This window comes from Netta rufina (genome assembly GCF_964035555.1).
Source record: "Netta rufina genome assembly, chromosome: 5".
Taxonomy (NCBI): domain Eukaryota; kingdom Metazoa; phylum Chordata; class Aves; order Anseriformes; family Anatidae; genus Netta; species Netta rufina.
Window position 1 is genome coordinate 3,533,888 of NC_140128.1, and position 20,609 is coordinate 3,554,496.

The 20,609-nt window shown below is 46.9% G+C and overlaps 1 protein-coding gene across 2 annotated transcripts in view; it reads left to right on the forward strand.

The window, feature by feature from the left end:
• The window catches only part of LMO1 (LIM domain only 1), a 55,917-nt gene extending 41,395 nt beyond the window's left edge, over positions 1-14,522 (forward strand). For both annotated transcript variants that reach the window (XM_084287651.1, XM_084287650.1), the window contains exons 3-4: positions 9,957-10,082; positions 14,224-14,522. In XM_084287651.1, the coding sequence (XP_084143777.1) occupies positions 9,957-10,082; positions 14,224-14,329 (232 nt within the window). In that variant the 3' untranslated portion in view covers positions 14,330-14,522. The remainder of the gene's footprint in view (positions 1-9,956; positions 10,083-14,223) is intronic.
• The last annotated feature ends 6,087 nt before the right edge of the window (positions 14,523-20,609 follow it).

Consider the following 20,609-nt stretch of genomic DNA (forward strand, 5'->3'; position numbering starts at 1 on the left):
TTGGTTTGCACTCAACATACCTAGTATAGTCAGTGAGGTGTCATCCTATCTTTAGGTCAAGATAGAAGGAGGATGGCGTGGCTTAACTCTGTTATTCTGAACCAACAAACAGCAAAAAGGGCTTGCTGAGAAAATTAAGGCCATTAATTCTTCTTGCATATCTATGATGTTATTTGTGCTCCTTTACGACTGACATTCTATGAATCTTTGATCTGACCAGACCTTTAGCTTTTTCTTTTCTCTTTCAGTGCTGACTTTTACACAGACTTTTAGTGCTTATATTCAGCAAGGTTCCTCCCATGGGGCTCTTGTCTCTTTGCTAAGTAAACAGAGCAAAACACTCCAAAATTACAGATCAACTTCAAAAAATTTTTTGTTCATGAGGTAGTCTGCAGAGACCAATGCTAACTCTGAGTTACAGCTACCCTGACAGTCTGCGTCTGCAATACATAACAACACATGGGATTTTTTGCCTAGTGTGTATAGGGTTTTTGCACAAAATACTTTAGATAAGCACAAATGAATTTTAGTAAGGCAGCGGCCCTAATGCAACCATTCTTATGAGGGTCACACTGCAAAACACTCCAAGTTTTATTTTATTTTTCCTTTAGAAGGACGTACTTGATATCCAGCTAGTGCTTGTTTTCTTTTTTTTTCCTAAAGCACTGACAGTATTTCTTGTGCAACCTCAACCAGCAAACACACCTGAAGCAAAACAAAACCCACCACACTGGTTTCAGAAAGGGAGGCTGATCTTGTGGTGTGCAGGTGGTGGCTAGGTTGGTCCCAATGATCAGATACTTCATGTATTTCAGTGTAAAACATATTCCTGAAAATCTTTAGAAAAGTTTTCTGAGCAAACTTAAACAGGGAAGTTTCTCTTTCTAAAACAAGATGGAGCCAAATAGAAGAAATAAGTCTAATAGCTGCTATATGAGAGCTGCCACCTTGCCTTTCAGCAAGGCAGTATACAAAAACATCCTGTCCACACAAGGATTTTTGCGCACTGTTGAAATGTGTTAACTGCTAATCACAGGAACCCCCAAAGTCTTTCAGAAGAGCTGCTTCTAGAAATAATCTTTCTTCCAGAAAGTACAGGCTGCATTAGCTTCTGGAATGTTTCTTTATGTGTGATGGTCTTAAAACACATACCTTGTTTGCACCCAGCTTGCCAAACAATCTAGGTCTCTCCATCAGCCACCCTCCTCTTTTTTATCATTTATAATTTCTCTAGACTTCGTCATATGTGCACTTGATTACTTAATTTTAAAACAAAACAACAATTTTATTCTGACCTGAAAGACAGATACTCAGTGTTCTTCCTTGCGCTGCAGAACCCTACTAGAAATTCATCAGCTGGGTGGTGATTCCCATTCACATTTGCTTTTTGAGACCTACAAGCTACCCATCCATTTAATGAACACTGTATTGATTTATATTTGGTTTAGTTTCATAACAAAAATAACATGCAGCATCAAATCAGACATGTTAGACTACCAAAGGAGAGCAATATTGATGATGTTAAACTTGGAAGAACTTTTTATCACTGCAGTTGTGGAACATCTCTTTCTTTCTGTGGTTTATCACAAGAATACTGCTTTGAGGTAGAAAAGCTTAATCTGGGATCTTCTCATTGGGCCGTAGATGACAAAACTTTGGGGGGCACATGACAAGTCTGTGCTTAGAGGTAGGAAAGAAGCCAGGAGTTGCAGACTCCAAGAAGCAGCCCACATCCCAGCTTTGAGAAGAGAGGGCAATTCGTGATGTGAAATATGGAAGGCAACAGTTGAGGATAGTGTTCTACCATGGCCATGCAGCTTCTGTCACAGCAGCAGTGGGTCTTCGAAGCAAACTTGTCCTGGACCTGAAAGGGGTTTTGTAGGCTCCTCTGCCTTTATTTGTTGGGTTAGAATAATCCCTGACCAGCCAAGGGGGGGAGTCTGTTACTATCTGCATAGAATGGTTAAATTGTGAAGAGCAAAACTGAGCTAGACGTTCTCTGTGCTAAGGAAACGTTAGGTATTATGAGTAATATAGTCTCTTAGAGCACCTTTGACCAATAGAAATATTTTACTTCTGTTGCTGTTGGGAGGTGCTCTGTAATTGTCATAACCCAGGAAATTTGACCTGGAGCTGGGTAGGAAGGAATAGTGTAAGTTCTGTAACGCAGCTGTTAACTGGCATTCAGCTGTTCAGCCAGCTTCACAGCTGTGATGTTTTGTGTTCCTGCTAATTAAATTCAGGTTGATACTCACTTTGGGGGTTTCTGCTGCACTCCTGGGTTCCGTCCTCCTGCTGATAAGGCACCCTCTCAGGGTCCTAGAATAGCAATAAGGAGCAATGCCATACAGCCCTCTGTTTTATGGAAGCATAAAGGATTTTTTTTATTATTATTTTTTTTACTTTAAAACATCTCCTGTTGCCTTCTATGCATAGAATTTCTTTCTCTCCCAATTTTAACTATTAGTTCTATTAATAGAAGGAACTGAAGTTGCTGCCACCATCCTCTGTTCTGTCAGTTCACTCCTGGTAATTTGAATTGTTCTTCTTGTAGAATTACCCATTTCCATCATATTTAATTCCTTCCCTTTAATATAGTTTTAGAGTCTCTATCCACAGCTTTTTTACCTTGCTAAAAAAGTCATGATATTTATTCTACTCGCCAAATTTTAGCAGCATTCATTGCTAAAAATAAGGTTTTGTATCTCACACTGTACTCACATCAAGAAGTGAGTGCTGTGCTTGGAGGACAGTCAAGGAATTGTTGACCACTTCTTCTGTATGCCTCGAATGAGGCCAGTGTCAAATATCGTGCTGATGTTCAGTAGGTCAACCATCACTCGAGAAGCTAAAATTAAAAGCTAGGTTGATTTTGAGGCCATAATTGCAAATACCTGCGTCTTTCATATCAGAAGTCCAACGTCTGATCAAGGCGTTGGGGAACATGTGCTTTGCGACGTGCTTTCCCCTGCCCTGCTCGGGGTCTCCTCTACAGCCACCACCAGGGTTGGGGTCAGATGTCGGGGCTTCTGTCACCAGCACGGGGCATGGTGCTGTGATGGGAGCAGCTGGTTCCTGCCCTCCGTGTCGCAGCCAGCTGTGGTGGTGGTGGTGGTGCCGCCTCGGGCTGGCCGCCGTGCGCAGTCGTCCTCAGCGGGCAAATCTTTGAAAATCTTTCAAATGTATTTCAGGAGCTGCTAGCAGACCACAGCCCGATCATTTGTTTCGAAAGATAAACTGTCGTCATTGCTTGTGAAGGAACATTTGTTAACCTTCACATTTCATAAAACGCTTTCTTGCTCATTTTTTAATCATGAAAGATGAAATTGGATCTCGAGTTGTTATCCTTGCGGTATCACCTCAGTCTCCAGCTGTGTCAAGATGTATCTTTCGATACATTTCATCTGAGCAAATAGATTTACCATTTGTTTCATAATCACAGTTCCAGCATTTCTACCTCTAATTATTTTTGATAAGCAAATGCTGTTGGAGAGGCTGCTTAAGGGACGGAGCAGCTTAGCGTGCAGCTCAGGAGGCTCCTCGCAGCCCCTGTGCAGCAGAGTCACGTTCGTCTTCCCGCGCGTAATTAAACATTCACCCAGCTCCAGGTCACGGGCACGGCTTGGGTGTCACACCGGGATTTCCCAGGAGGATCTGACAACGTAAGTTTTGCTGTGATGTGTTGATGAAGAATGTAATTTTTCCTTTTTACTCGGTGTGGTGCCCTCGCATGAGGAAAGGAGGGTCAGGATCGCTTTGACAGGGGCACAGCAGTTGCTGCGGCGTGTTTGCTGTGCTGGTGTTGGGAAAGTTTTCCATTGCTTAAATTGATTAGGGCTTTAATTAGACTCTAAAGAAAGTGCAAAATCTGCATTAAAAAATGATGGTGAATTGGTAAGAGAGAGGATTTTCTGGGAAGTCCTGATGTTGTCCTCAGTGGATTTTGTAGAAATTCTTTTCTCCAGCTGCCCACGGGTTTTTGATCAGCGTTGGAAACTCAGCATGGCTCGATGCTGCAACCCGAGCGTGGTGGCAGTGCCTGGGGCAGGCAGAGCAGCCCTGGGCACCCCAACAGCCCCTGGCACTGGCACACTGCGGTGCTGTTTGCATCCTGGGGGCTTTAACTCCACCTTTACTGCACGCCACCACGGGCATCTCTGAGGCCAGAAGAGCCCCCTGTCCAGTGCTGGGGTTTCCAGTTGTTGGATACTGGGTTTTGTTCTGTTTAAATGTCCCTAGCAGGTTCATTTTGTTAGTGAATCACTCTGGCAGCCCTCTAGAGGTTCTGCTCTGTGTCTGATACTGTCCTGTCTCCTGCAGAGGTGCAGGGCGTAATTTTGTTGTGGATTATGAAAAGCCATTTTACACAAACTGCTGCATCTGCAACCCCTTGAGGCAGGGAGGAAGGTATTTCAGGTTTTTTTTTCCCCCAAAGGGGCACGGTGTGCATGTGTGCACTGCCTGCTTTTTCACGGGACACGTTCAGTGTGGGAGGGGAGGCAGAAATGCAGTGTGCCTGAACAAATGGTGTCTGCTCAGAGCCTGCAAGTGCTGCTAAATCAAAGTGCTGTTCTTGCATCGCAACAGGGAGCGTCTTGCATGCTACATAGGATACCCTCACTTCTACGCTTGGTATCTGTACAGATTAAGGAGGATTAATTAGGCTCAAAATGCAGTGTGTCTTGGCATTGGCAGCATTGCTGTGCTTTGTGATGTTAAAACACAGATTTTTTTTTCTTCATACTATCTGGTCCAGGAGTTCCTCACAGCCTGTGCTTTTCAGGATAAACAAGCAACGTATGTTTTGTTCTCTTGCTTTTTATTTTCTTTTTCTTTTTCTTTTTCTTTTTTTTTCCCTGCACAACCTCCCAGTGAGGCGGAAGGCTTACGTGGAGTATTTTTCCCGGCTGTGAAATGCTGCCGTGCCTCTTGTGCTTTCAAACTTGCAGCTTTCTGACTGCTGTTCTTAAACTCTCCTAAGAGGAGGTGCTCAACAAGTGCTCAGCAGTTGCAGAGGCAGCCAAGATGGGTTGTAAGGCCAGTGGCATCAGTTACACTACAGGAAGGCTGGGACAGGAGAGGAAGACCAGGACTTCTACCTGTGATAAGAGCCCCAGGCCCACTGTAAATATCTCTAGAAAATATGGAGGAAGAGACAAAAGGAGTAAAAATAAGTGAACATTCGTACAAGTTCTTCAACTGAAAACACATGCCCTTGAGCAACCTTGAAGTTTATGCCCAGTGATCTCAGAGCTAGTGTGGTCACCCAGCCAGGGGCCCTTGTTTTAAGTCCTCTCGTTGCGCCGTCTGGGAGTGACAAACCCTTGGGCATGCAAGATGGAAATTCCTTTGGACTGAACTTGAAGGCATCATGAGAGGACAGCCTGACCAGCTTCATCAGTATCAAAATGCATTTCCTTTCCTGCAGCTGATGTGACCTCCCACTGCAGCCCTCCTGGAGAGGAGGGTGCACCAGCTACGATGTATTTACCCTGCTGAAATGCCGCTCGTGAAGGCTTTCTCTGAATATTACACGAATGCTGATTACAGGGAAGTTGGGAACCTCAGGTCTGAAGTCGCTTTTAAGCTTCCCCTTTTCATCTTTTCAAGTGATGTTCAGGCTTCCCTGCAATTATTGGCACCTTCAGTACTCTGCTCAAACCAGATGTGTAGCTCAGTATATTTATAACATGCTCAGACAGGAAAAATTCTGATTGAAAGCTGGTACAAGCTATCCTCACTGTAAGGCGAGTTGGTTTGTTTCAAGTAGTACAGGGGGAAATCCTTTCTTTCCGTAGCAATGAGTTCCAGGTAGGTGAAGCGAGCCTGGTTCTAAGCGGTCCTGATGAATCTAGGAAATAAACAGGGAATAAACAGGGCAGGAAGGGAAAGGGGTATGGGAAAACCTGCTTTACCTACGAGCTGGAGAAAGGGTATGAGCATGGGGTCCGTACCTCTTCAAAAACCTATCTATCCAGATAATTGGGTATATAAATATGGAGAGAAATATAGTTGTGCAGGTAACTACTTGCATGTAAAAAATGTAGGTACTTATTTGTAGATAAGTGTTTATTCCTTTTCCAACTCATAATTCTCAGCTTTCACTGTTGACAAAGCCTATTGTTTTGGGGAATTATCAGTCTCAACTCAGCAGTTTAATTTTGAACTTGTCTTGTTCTCGTATTGTTTCAAAAACAACACAAAAAAACCCTCACAACCCATCCATTCTGTACCATTCATTATTTACAAGTGCTTATCCCGGTCCCTCTTTTTTTGCTTCCTTTAGTGAAGTCAGCGGCTCCAAAATTTCCACTCTATGCAGAGGGAAGATTCTTCTTCCTTGCTTGCGAGCTACAAGCTAGCCAGACACCAGGCCAGAGAGGAGGAGGAGTGAGGATTCCCTCCTTGCAGCCAGTGACTAACACAGCTCGTTGTTTGTAGTGATGACAGAAATAGGTAATTGGTTTCTCAGTTCAGCCAACTTGCACATTCTGGTCTGAGAAGGAAAAAAAAAAAAAAAAAAAAAAAAAAAAGGTGCTAAATTTAATGTCATTTTATAAGAAGTTTCTACCCATTTTCCTACACTACGCACCCTTTGCCATTCTCTTCTCCCCCCAGACCTGCAGGGTGCTGATGGCTTTAGGTATACCTTGAATTAATACCTTGAACTAACTTGAGGCGTATTCACAGAGCTCATGAGGTCTGGATCATTGTGCAGAAGACTATACTTCAGTCCAAACAAGACTTTCTGTAAAAAAACATCCTTCAACAGTTGCATACCGCTTCCAAGAGCTCTCCCCTCTTTTCCCATTAATTCATTTGCATTCGCTGCTGCTGCTGTATGCCAATTAGCTTTAATTTTTACTATACACACTGACATCAATGGCCAATGAGAACAGCGCGTAGCAGGGTTTTTAGTGTGCCTATAAACTACAGAAAATTGTCCTTGGACAAACTCCTGCTTTTAGACTGGCTGACAACAATAGACATGGTTAAGTTCAGGCTAAGAGCCATTAAACATAATTACTACCACAGGGTAAAAGTTTAATTGTGTTAAATTTTAAATCTGCATAGTCTGTGCTTATTTACAAGCTGGCTAGGTTGCCTTGTTACATAAGGGGGAATAAATCTGTACTTAAAAATTGTTGCCTTTTATCTTCAAAAGCAAGATTGAAAAAAATGGTATTTTTAGAAGCAGCAAAACAACTCCAGACCGAACCCTTTCTGTATTTCCAGCTTCTTTTATGCCAATGGCACCAAGCTGGTAAGTAGATGCTGAGCATCTTCTGATAGATTTTTCTAATGCGCTTAAACTTTGTGTGCGTGAGTGTGTGAGAGTATCGCATCTGTTACGAAGGTGTCTGGGGGACAGAATGCAGATCAGTGTGCTCGTGTGGGGTTATTTTAAATTTAACCACAGATGGGGCTGGTGGTGGAGGATTTTCTTCCCTTCCCTCCTCCAGCAATGTTAAGCTCCCCACCTCAGAAAGTTTCAGCTCAAGTAGCTGCTGGGTAAGTAGGTATCAGAGGTGGCAATTTTTATTTTTATTTTTATTTTTTTTTTTACAGGCGAGGAAAAAAGGCAAAAGTCCGTGTTCATTTTGTTCGAGCAGATTAAAAAAATGTTTGTTTCATGTTCACTGAGCTACAAGTTGCAGCATATTTTTAGAAGCATGCTGAATATACAGGGCTCTAAGTCACTCCCTGAAAAGCAGATTAAAATTAGGAAGTGCTAGGATAAGTGTGAAATGTTCATCGGCTGGGAAAGGCAGGGAATGGAGGGCTGTGAAACTTGATGGAAGAGAAAAAGATTAGCGTACGGACTAGCTGGGAGCTACATTTATGTAGACATTAGAAGGCAACACGATTTCAGCTGGACAGAACATAAGCTTCAGATCTTATGCAAACAGTCAAAGCTGTTTAACAATTGGTTTACCCCCAGCCCCCTGAAAGGAGACAGGTGAATACGATGCCAAATACATTTTTCATGTTTCTTAAGCTAACTGTTTAAATAGTTAAGTGAACATCTGTCCAAATTTCCCCATCATTTCCATTTAGAAAAGTCTCCTATTTGAAGGCTGAAGAAAAGCGCCTGCTTAACAATGCAAATGGTGCTGTCTGGGGCCCCTTTATTTTGTTTAATCTAGATTGAGCTCCACACAACTGTGATGCTAATGAATAATGGATATTTTATACTTGTGCGCGTAGCAGTGCTGGGCACAGAGCAAATCTAGGATTAACCTCCCAGTTTCCCTGCCTAATGTATTGGGCTCTTTTTTTTTTTTTTTTTTCTTTTTTTTTTTTCTGAGTTTGCTGTGACTTGGGCGCTCTAAAAACGTACACCAGGTTTTGTGGAAAACGGCAAAACCACAGCAAAGCTGTCAGGTGTTGCTCTGCTGAAGGGAGGCACTCGTGCAAGGGCGCAGCTACGCTGGGGGAGGGAGGGAACGCGGATGGCTGCATCAGGGCTTGATTTGCGAGCGGGTGCTGAGTGCCGGGGCTTTCCTCTGCCTTTCAGCCCTCCTGTGATGGAGTCTTGGGGGAGGATTTTGGAGCGCTCCCTTTGCAGTTTTTCCTCTCCTGCCCCATTGTAGCACAAGTGCTTCTGTTTGGTTCCTGTTGTTTCAGGGAAAACATGCTGCTGCTGCTTCAGAGGAAGTCTCGGGCTTTTCCCAGCAGGTGGGGTGAAAGGCTGCTGGTACCACCTCCCATGAAATATAAGGGGAGCCTTTTTCTCCAGCTCAGGAGCAAGCTAACTTTGGTGGCACAGCACAGCGAGGGCGGGAGAGTTATGCGGAGGTTTCTATAACATCGCTGAGTGGTTTAGTTCACAATTACTGGCCAGTAATAATTAGTATTGATTAGCTTGGCAAATTGCAGGTTTAGAAATTGGTTATGGATTTTCCTGATGCTCCTCGTCTGTGTGTTGTGGAATCAGCCAGAACCAGTGGCTTGAAACGAGCCCCGAGCCCAGACCTGTCTGTGGGCAGCGACGCGTTGCACAGCCGTGCAGCAGGAGACACCTCCTTGCACGAGCACAGCTCGTGTCATCTCCAAAGCCAAGTAACTGGCCATGTGTGTATTGACCGCAGATGCAGGTGGAACGTGGTTTTGTTGGCCTGTTGATTCACACCCCGGCTGGTTTGCCTGGCTTTCGCGTAGTGGTGGCCTACATGGGCCTGCAGGAGCTCCTCGGAGATCGGGGCCGTGGGAAGGATGCTGCCATCGTGGTTGAGTCCCCCGGCAGGAGCTGTAACAGCAGCAGACATCTGGGGAGACAGATAGTGAAAGGCAAGATGAAAGTAGCAAAGCCTCCAGTGCTGTAGGGCTGTCCTCGAGCACCAGGGAGCTGAAGTGGAACGGCTGAGCACGCCGGCTGGGCCTCGGCGGAAGGGCTTAGCTGGCTCCCGGGAGGGACACAGAGGAGGGGACACAGCCAGGGAGGAGGGCTTGCCCTCCTTGAGATGCTTTGCCAAACGCTCTGGTGCTCGTTGCTAGAGAAATTGTGTTTTTGCCTCTTAAACAGCAGGTGAGCGAGGCTCTTGGCAAGCCCCCCGGCAGCGCTGCTGGCCAGGGGTGCCACAGCTCGCCAGCCCGTGGCCACAGCAAGGAGGAAGGGCAGCTCCGGGCACCTTCCCCCAGCCCTGGGGGCAAAGAGAGCTTTTGACTGAAATTTTGTGAGCCCCGAAATAGCACACCGAGTGTTTAATGCTGTTCTCCATTAGACAGCAAATTAGCCCTGGGCTTGCAAAGCAAATGAAGTTTTCATCTTGACAATCAGAGCCTGCTCACCAGGCAGTTTTAGCCCAAGTTCCCGCACACTGGCTGGTCAGCGAAATGGAGACTGCAACTTCTATTTATTGGTGCAATACAGTATTTGATACTGCTAATTACACTTAATTAGTCCTTCCACCATTTAATTAAAATGGCTTCTAATGATTGTGCTTCTTTGGCAGGCTCTTTGGTACCACCGGGAATTGCGCTGCCTGCAGTAAACTGATCCCTGCCTTTGAGATGGTGATGAGGGCCAGAGATAATGTTTACCATTTGGACTGCTTTGCCTGTCAGCTCTGCAACCAGCGGTAAGGACACAGTTATTATACACACAAACACGAGCTAATTTATACCTTTGCCTGCAAAACAGGGAAATGTACGACCCACACTACCTTTCGGGGGCTCGCAGCCCGCTGGCACGGCTCGGGTTGGCACAATAGGCTGCCTGTGTGAGTACCTGTGGCCTTTCCTGCAAATCCCCCCGGAGCTGGTGGGAGCTGGGGGGGCGAGAGGGGCATAAAGACTGCAGATCTGGATGCTGTTGTACGCAGCACAGCTGCTGCTGAATGAAACAAACTGCCTCAGCGTCCTTTCAGCAGCTACCCTCTTCGCAGAACACAGATGATGGAGAATGGATGTCCTCTGGCAAACGGATTAATTTTATTTTGCTTAAATAAGGTTTCTGGCACCCTCAAAACTGGGGAGGGCTGAGAAGAAGGAGAAAGAGGGAGAAGCAGGAGAACAATACTCTAGATAAGCCCTTTCCAGCACTAGGAACAAGTCCCCTAAGTTGCTGTGTAATTAACAGGGGATCTTGGTGCAACTTTAAATGGGATTTGGGTATTTCTGCTGGGTTTAACCCAGTGAAAAATGCATATCAAAGTGTATAACAATGGGCGTCATGCAAAATTTTCCCATGGACTTATCTGTAGCTAGCTGAATCTGGGAGGGCTGTGAAAAATCATCCCAGTGCCCTATTTGTTGGTGATTGTAGGCAGCATGGAAGCCCATGGAGTCAGATGTCATTCAGTATCCCTTTTTGATACAGCCAGCCAGCCTGGTCAAAGACAGAACCGAAAGCACTTGCTGTTCTTGCTGCTCATTTAGACAAGCCGTAGTGCCTGCCCAGGAGCCGAAGGCTGTGCTTAAGGCACACGATGCATCTTCTACACTGGTGGAAGATTAAACTACGTCAAACTAGAAGGCAATGATTTGGCCTGTGTGAAGGCGTGAGAGAGACAGCAAGGGGCAAAAGATGGCAAAACTCATGGGAGGATGGAGACTTTTATTCTGTGAAAGTCAAGATAAAGCCTGACTTAAAAACTTACCACTTGCTTGCCATCAAACAAAAGCCACAGTAGGACCTCCAATGACATGGCTCTACAGGATGCCATACCACACAAACCTCCTCCACCTTTCCCACTAACCCGATGGGACCATGCAAACTGGAGCCTGGTCCTTCTTCCCTGTCCATTGATGGGGATTTTGGTCGCTGGGATAAATGCAGCATGCCGCTTCGTGCCGGAGCAGGGACGAGGAGCATTAGAGGAGCGGTTTGCAGCTCTGGTGGTTGCACTCCATCACGTTATTGAGCACGGAGGCGGTGTTTGCTCGAGGTGGAAAACTCTCCTATTAATATTGGCGGCTTCCCTGCGCGGTGGCAGCGCCGAGGCGGCACTGACATCTAGTGGCTCCTGGCCCTGGGCCGCCGCTGCTCGCCAGCAGCATCGCTGAACCACTTGCCCGCTCTTCGTTTTGCTGCTCACAGCTACACTTCTGCAAGGGCTGTGGTCGCTGTTCAGCAGCATGTGGCTGCAGGCAGAGCTGGTCCGTTCCCTCCCCAGGATGCTGTTCCTTCACGCAGCTGAAATTGCTGCTTTGGGAGGTTTTTCTCCAGAACTGGGCACATTGCACGGTGCTGCTGAGCTCGGCCCTCAGGCTTCCTTCCCCAGTGCAGGAGAGGGCTGTTCCCAGGCTCCCCCCAACACTAGGAAGGGGGCATCTCATGCATCCCTCCTAGCAGAGGCAAGCAGCCCCTCTGGTCTGTGTGCACAGCAGTGCTGGGAGCCTGCAGGATGAGGATTTGTCACCACATCCCTGCTTTACACTACCTCCTGTCACATAAAGGCTTGGTACGGCCTAGTTTCCATTTCAGGATGGGAGCTGTTTTCTTTGAAATTTCATCTTTCTACAAAGGCTCGGAGGCAGCTCTCTGCCTTTTGAGGCTGCGTGCACTGTTACTGCCCTCGGAGCAAGGTGCTCTGCCCCTCGCATACCCCACGTACACTGCCACTGGTAGGGCCCAGGCAGTCCCACCTGGCTGACAGTCGCTCTTTGGTGCACGAGGGATTTGCCCGGTTTGGGGCAAGCTGAGCTTTTCTGGAAGACGTGCTGAGTAGACAGCATAGAGCTATGTGTAAGTTGTTATTTTTGGCTTAGATCTGAAAGCTACAAACACTTATGACTTATCCTCAAGAGATTTGGGCCCGAAAGGGCAGACTGAAAGTGTTCCTGTAACAGCAACACTGCACGCTGAAGCAGAATCGTGGGCTTAAGTAAACCTGAGTCAAAACTGCAAAGGTGGATGCCAAAGCTAGTTTGGAATCAGTAACCCTGCCTATTTCTCCAGCTATGCAAAGATTTGATTGTAAAGACTTCTCTCCTGTAGTCCTCTTCCAGCTTGCTTACCCTTCTTTATTAGCTAGGCTGTGTCTGTGTACAGAGTGTTAAATCCAGTGCAGCAAAGTCTCTAATATTTATACAGAGAATGCAGTGTTTTCATTAGCTTCAAGACTGGGTCTGCAGGTGCAAAGAGGCAAAGTCTCCTTTCCTGTGAATGAAGCCCTTCTCCCAAACTGTCAGGGGGTCTCTGGGTGCCCCTTGCTGTGTGTTTCAGTGCTCCCACACGTACGTACTCCAGCTCCCTAGTCCTCCAGCTTCTCTTGCTCCTTCAGACCCAAACCAGGGTTGACGTGAGGCAGCTGGTGATGATGCTGGGGACGAGCCATTTTTGTGTTTCTCTTCCTGGAGATTTACATTGTACTTAAGGTAACGACAAGCAGCGGAACACAAGCTGCTGTGTTGTTAATTAGAGTGAGTAAACTGCTGGTGGGGAATGTGGTTTTCTGGAGTGTGTGCACAATACAATTTTTAGCTTAAAAGTTGTTAATTTAAAGTGAGATTCATTTTGAGCTTTTTAATACAGATAAATAGATGAACTTCAGAACTACCAAAGCACACGCCACAGTGGGAAGAAGGTAGGTCTCCAGTGAAATCATATAAAGTGAGAACTGGTTCCCACTTCTCTTTGTACTGTCAGCAAATGAGTCATCTTATCTGCAGCTTGTCCTCATGTCAGAGATTTGAAGGAGCTCTAAAATGACCTCTCCTGCTCTTGTAGCACAGAACATGCACTTCTGTGGAGATGTGTTGCCCATAGGTAGCTGGGTTACAAATCTAGAAAGTGTTTTAGACAAGGAGCTGCCAATGTCCCTGCCAGAGCTCTGCCTAAGAGCAAGCAGGAGTTTGAGGTCCTCTAAATCTTCTGAGGCCAGGATAATCTCCCCCGATCTTCCTTCAGCACCCCCTAAACTCTTGGCCCTGCAGCGGGGTGTCCCTGTGGGATCAGCTGCCCTCCGGCATGAGGCTGTGGGTTACGGGATGCGGCGTTTGAGGTCGCACTGTGCTCTGTCTGGCCATCATCCTGTCAGCATGGTGGGCAAAAAACAGCCCCTGGATTGGGCTCGAAGGGCATCGTGTGTTATCTTAAGAAGAAAAGATTAGCTTCTAATTCCAGAGCAAGCAGACAGGGTGAAAAAGCTATGGGCTGTCAATTTATACCTCTCAGATACTATATGTGGAACTTTTCTGACCTTAATGGTCAAATAAAATTGTTAAATATCACAAGCCTCTCTGTCAACCTCAATACAAACAGAACAATTTACATGGTATATAGAGAGCAGTGCCCTTCGCTCAATGAAGATAAAGGTTAGGAGTCCAGCTATCAGGAAATTTCTATTTATTGTTCAGCACTGTACACAAGGGGGTGAGGAAGGACTTAATAGCCAGTCCTTGCCTGGAAATTAGTGTAAATACTGCCTCACCTGAGGGAGCTGTGAAAATATGGATACCAGCACAAGCTTCACATAGGCTCTGCGTAAGATATCACCTGCTTGATTTCCTAAAACCTCCCATCTGCAGGGATAGCCTTCTCAGCTGCTCCTGGCCTCCTCCCCCTGCCTTTGGCCCCAAACTGCCTCAGGTATCCTCTGCTCTAGCCCGTGGGTGCAGCAAAGGCAAGGTGCTACCTTTGCTATTATAATGGGGTGTCTTTTGCTGGACAAGTTAAACCTTTGTTTCTATTTCTTCTGTAATAAAATCACCTGGTTCAAAAAAAAAAAAAAAAAATCCTGTTTATACTGAGACAGGTTGACTCTTTTTGTGTTCCAGATTCTGTGTGGGAGACAAATTTTTCCTGAAGAACAACATGATCTTGTGTCAGATGGACTATGAGGAAGGGCAGCTGAACGGGAGCTTCGAGTCCCAGGTTCAATAACAAACCCTGCTTCGCTGGAGCACTGTGGATGGACGCTCGGCCGCACCAGCAGCGAGGCGTCTGTCAGCTTGCCTGCAATATTTTTTTAATTCTTGGTCCAGAGAGGACTATATACATTGTAGTACTTTTCCCCCCCAACACAAAGCAGTTACAATTTTAGATGTACAGTTGTGCCTGCTTAGCTGAGCACTGCATTGCCTGTATGTTTGTGAGTTTTTGGGGTCTGGGGGAGGGCTCTGTACAGTCTGTTTTCTGTATATAAACTGGAACATTTATTTTATGAAAAATGTAATGCAATTTTATTACTGGTGTGAATTAAAAACTATGAATGTTTGCTGGTCATCTTAGCTGTGGTTTGTTCATGCGGTGGGAACCTTTATTTCCCGTGCCTGGTGGTGAGCACACTTCTGCAAATACATAACACGTATCCCTGGGACTTGTGTGCGTAGCAGCAGAGGCAGGAGTTTGCACATCTGATCTGCGGGACGAGTCCCTGCTGCAAGGTTAAACCTTGCAGTGTGAGCCACACCAAGACTCCTCCAAAATGCTGCTGTGCTATATCACAGGAGGAAGGGAGCCCCGTGGGGGTGGTGGCGGTGGGGAGCAGTCAGTGCCACTTGTTGGAGCCCATGCAGACAACGACCAAATGCTGATTTAGGGCTGAGCCGCACGGAGCTGGGCAGGGCACCTCCAGTGGGAGGGCCCTCATGGGCCTGCTCTGGCCTCAGGCTCCCCCAGGCCTAGCCGTTCCCTAGGGATTGAGCAGAACAATGATTTCAAGGCTTGGACATGCAGTGAGGTTTTTCCTGTGGGGCAATGCTTGTCCAGGTCTGTCCAAGGGCTGATGTCCAGGCTGAACGCAGCCCGGCACGGCTGCGGCATCCCCTGCCCCGCAGCACTCCTCGCTTACTCCCTGCTGGAGGCTTTGACCTCAGGCAGAACAAAAGCGGGCGGCTTTGAAACATCTCCCGCAGAAAAGCTCTGACCTGTGTTCCTGCTGCGATGCTTTGTGCAGTGATTTTTAAGGTTATGCAGCTCGTGTGCAGGGCCCTGGGCTATACCAAACAAATTTCTTCATACGGCAAGTGTCACTTCAGTGCAGTGCACCAGGAGCTGTAAAAGGTGGCTGCAATCCCATCCACTTTGTTGTCTTGCTTTTTCTTTGTGTTTTCCTCCTTCCCTCAAATAGACACCAACAGAGCTGAGGGAGCCCTCCTCATGCAGAGGTTTCCACGGCTGGCCGTGCCGGGGCCGCAGCAGGAGCAGCAGCTGGGTGCCCAGGGCTCGAGCACCCTGCTGGGAGCAGCCTGCTGGTCCCTCGCCATCTGCACACCCTAATGCTGGCTAACAGCTCCTCAGCTGCCACATTTCCCTCACACAGCTGGAGGAGGCACAGCGACATTATCCCAAAGCCAGGCACCTGCTGGAGAAGGGGGTCACGTAAGCAGGAAATCCCAATTCTGAGCCACTGGATGAGTGCAAATGGTCCTGGTGTGTGTGAGCAGGGCCTTGGTACATCCACAAGTCCCCAGATGGACCTGGGCTGGCTGAGATGTCATCCAGCGACCCAAGGGGCTGTGATTCTGGCTGGCATCGACACAGCAAGCACATAAGCAAAGTGAAGGTATTTTCTTTGAGAGTTTTTCCTCCCTGGATTTTTTTCCCACTGAAATTTTTATTTCATTGACAGCATAGTAGCAAAGCTTTAAGATCAAAGTAAGGGGATCTACAGCTTGCTGGTCAAAACTGCTCCAGGCACAGGTTTCATGGTCATAATGTTAAGGATAACATGTTTTTTTTCCCTTTGCCATAAAGCAAAAACAGGAGCAGGGAGTGGAGCAGGCACCTTTCCCCAGCCCCTCCTAGACCCCAAGTTTTGGTTAAATCCTGGGTGGGTTCACACAAAATGCAAGGCAGAAATTGTGCAGCATCTGTGTCACCCTCTCCTGTGTCTGTGCCGCGGACACAGCCCACCTCTGGCAGTGTGTGCCCTTGGGAGTGTTGGAAGTACAAGTTCTTTAAAAATAAAAATCCTAGGAGGGTGATGCAATCGTGATTTTTTTTTTTTTTTTTTGTCTGAACACTGCAAATTTGCTTAATAGAAACAAGTGCTGGAGTGCAGACCTGCTGTTGAATAATCACTTCCACTCTAAAGAACAGAGCAGGAAAACCTTTTGATGGTGTTAGAGTCATCACTTGGCATAAATATTCATTCAAGGAATCAGAGCAGAGTAAATGGCATTTTAGACCCTAATCATTTAGTATTAGCAGATCGCCTTTTTACTGCTAAAGATAACCACTGCTTAATCAGTTTAGTGACCACTGGCATACACTGTGACATTAAAGCTTTTGCCTCGGTCCCCACATTGCAGCTGTGGGTGAGCCCTCTGCCCAAGCCTCCATCACTCCAAAGTCATCCCGGAGCGCACGCAGCTGGCTCTAACTTCTGTATTATCTGCCATTTGCCTCCTTATCTCAGATCAAAGAGGTATCTTATGTCCCTACTGCAAATGCTGGAATCTGGGATCTTTTTCTCTGTCTCTCTTTTTCAGTTAGGCCTAATGGCTGATCACAGCACAGTCTGATTTTAAGATTAAAACAAGCCAGTATTTAAAGGCAATCAAAAATCTCAACCCTCTTCTCTATTCATCTTTAATGCTGGTGTAATTGCTGTACTGATTCTGGCTCTTCCTCCAGTCTTAATTTTTTTTGTGCATGCATCTGTACTTCAGAGGGATGTCATACTTCCCTGAACAGCATTAGCGTTATTGAACGCTCGGCTATCAACAATTCAGCTCCCCCGATTTCACATCTTGCCAAACAAGTTAATCTAATATTAACAGCGCTTTGTTACCACGTTGTTAGCTTAATTTACCTCACAAGAAACACTGTATTTGCATTTCAGCCCTCTTTTACGGCCTTACCAGCTGTGTGTCCCAACGCCAAGCAGCGCTTGCTCATGCCACGCTCTGCATGGCTTTGCTGCAGGCTGAGGGGCACGGCCCTAATAGCCACGGAGACAGGCCTGTGCTGTATAACGGAGTGTTTCAAAAACCATATAGCAGGTCCTGGAAATGCAACAATCAGAGCAGCACAAACACAGTTGCTGCTCTTCCAGTAATGTAGCTGAGCCGTAGACAGCGGTTTTCCCCAGTGACCGACCCGTACAGTAAATGGCTTCAGTACGGAGAGCAGCAGACATAGGGCCGGCAGTGGGCCCCTCTGACACCAGCAGCTTCCCCGGCCCCTCTGCAGGCACAGGGATGGCAGCAGGGTGCTGCTGCTTGTCCCCATTCCATCTGCCTCCCGTTTTATCCCCCAGCCCTCCTGCTGTCCCCGGGGATCAGGGGGCCAAGCCCTCCATGTGGCTGCAGCCCCGTGTGGTGCCTGACAGGGGATCCTCCCCAGGGACCCCCAGCACCTGCTGCCCCTCGTGTCTGTGTGGTGTGGGGGGGACTGCTCAGGGCTGGTCTCTGAAGGTCTTGGCACCCCTGCAGGGACCGCAGGAGCTGGCGGTGATATTTCACGAAAACCTCGCTGTTTAAAGATGGCCTGGCTGGGCAGCTGCCTCGTGTCTGCCTTCAGCACAGAAGCAGGCAAAGTGCTTGGTCCCTTGGGGCCTGCCCAGGCTGTCTCTCCCTGCTTTTTCACCCCATAAAACATTTTTCTGTGTGCTTTCCATGAGTGTCTATCCCCAGCCTTCATCAGCAGTATAGTTATTAGGGTGTGAATGGGAAAAAGCTCAGAAATGGGTTTCCACCCTCCAAGGCCAGACCATGGGGCTGCCCCCACTGACAGATCTATGCCCTGGTGATGCTCAACGCTCAGGTCCTCCTGTGTTCCTGTCAGTGCCGAAATTTAACTGAAGGCAAAAGCCATGGTGGGATGCCTCTGCTTGTGCTGTGTTTTTGTCTGGAAAGAGCATGCCTTTGCCATAACTTTCTTCTTCTTACTCTTATTTCTTAATATTGTTTTGTCCTGTGGGGGGAAGGTCTCACAGGAGTGCAGACGGGCACACAAAGGGCCAGGACACAGCATCCTTCAAAGCAGGGTGCCCTGCCTGTGGGCCCTAGAGGAGGCTCTGGAGAACCCCAACCTTTTCCCAGAAGAAATGCCAAAATGCCTGCTGGGCTGCGGCGGCTCCAGCCGGCCCGCGGGCTGCTGCGTAACCTCACCCCACTGGGGAACAGCAGCTTCATAAATAATTCCTTGGTGTAATGGCTGTGTTGTAAAACATGAATATTTAGTGCGTGCGTAACACTTGTTTATTCATACTTAAATGTCAGCTGGTGAAAACATATTTAGAAGCCCTCGTTCCCTGCGACAAAGCAAGCTGCTGGAGGAGATGGGCTGCAGCGACAGCTCTGGGAAGGGGACCCGGTGCCGTGGAGGCTCCCACCCATCCACCCATGCTCACTGGTGCCAGTTGGCGTGGTGGGACCACGGCCATTGGACAGGGCCATGGCGATGCCAAGCATGGACAAGGGATCCCACACAGGCTCTGTCTCACCAGCACTTGGGAAGGGGGAAAAGTAAAATAAAAGGAGAGAGGGAATGAGAAATAAATTAGTGGTGAAGTAAAGCAATGCAAAGTTATGAAGGACAATCTTTTTTTTTTTTTTTTTTTTTTTTTTTCTGTCAGTACACACAAAGGGGGAAAAATTGGAAGCTTTTGAGGAAAAGAAATGCGTCTGAACTTCTGAGTAAATGAGAAAGTATTGAAAAGCCCTGTATTTCTGAGCTCCTCTGAGGTAACTTCTGTGCTCCGAGAGAATATTTCAGAAGACATTTTATTCTTTAGAAGATGCCAAAAATGCAAGACTTGGCACTTTAACAAAACAGAAAAAGGAAAACACATAATCTTCTTAACTAGTAAGTCTTTGAGCCCAGGATCACATTGTTGCCATATAATAAAAAGGAATGTTATGCAGTAATTTGGGCAGTTAAGGATTCTGTGCATACTCAAAATCATGACATTTCAAGGACAATAAAGTTGGCTGGCTCTTGGCCATTGGCCATACGAAGAGAAAACACAAAACTGGATTGTCAGCTGGTTATTCATACCGCATTACAAAACAAGCCTCCCAACAGGCAAACACTCTTTATTGCTTGTGTTTTTGCTCTAGAAATATATTTTTTAATTAAAAAAAAAAAAAGTTCTTACAGCATTCGTCTTACAAATGTTAACCCCTTAACAGACAATTCTGACATACTTTGCCGCTGGCTTCTTCACTTTATAAATGTTCAACAGACAATGAGAAAAAATCAGAAGGAAAAAAATTATTTCTCACACGGCACAAGCTGGCTGCTTCTTTTTGAGAAAGAAAAAAAAAAAAAAAAAAGAAGTCAAGGCATGCAAGGCAACTTTTACACAATTAACCTTGGGGGATGCTTTGCTTGTGGGGGTGTCTGAATTGAAATAGCATCTCAGGAGGGTGTTTCCCAGGATCATTGCTCCCCGCAGCCCCTCTGGGACCACCCCAGTTTTGCAGTGCCCCACACAGGGGACATGGGCTTGGTTTTGCCTTGCAGTGCACAGTTGAAGGGCAGAGATCAGGTATGGGAGTCACAGGGCATCTTCCCCACCTTACCAGTCCGTGCACTTCCCCCTCACCTCCCAAACATTTGACCATCTTTATCCAGTGTGATTTGCTCAACCTCTTCTCTGGTTTGTGTCCCTAACCCCCACTGGTCTCCCCTGTGGGTCTGCCTGTGCTTGGTCCCCATATTTACCCTGTCCCGACTGCCAGCTCTCCCAGGCAAAGCCTAATTAGCCCCTTCTGCGGGTAATTACACGTGCTGAGCTGCACGGCAGCCAGCGGGACGACCCTCGCTGCTATAAACTTGCTGGATATGAAGTGCTCGGATTTGCATGCGGAGGCTGTAATTTGTTGTGAATCACTTCGCCATGCTTTTGCCTGAGAGAAGCTGTTTAAAAATAAATTGTATTGTATTAGAGTAATGGAGGACAATAAATTTTGTTGGCCTTTTAGCTTAAAATTCATCACTGTTGGGACTTGGGGGGAGCTAGAGGACATCGAGCCCCTGGAAGCAAGTGGCCAGGAACGTAGCACTCACGGGGCAGCTCAAGCACCCAGCCCTTTCTAAGAATATAAAATAAACAAATCAGTTCACCAAATATCCCTTCCCCAAAACCTGCTCTAATTTGCTCTGTGCAAAGCGGTTACTGCTAGATCAAAAGCCTCTGAGCTATTGAAGCCTCTCAGCCTTGATGGTGTTTCTTGCTCCCTGCACTATGGCAGCAAGAGACCCTTTTTTG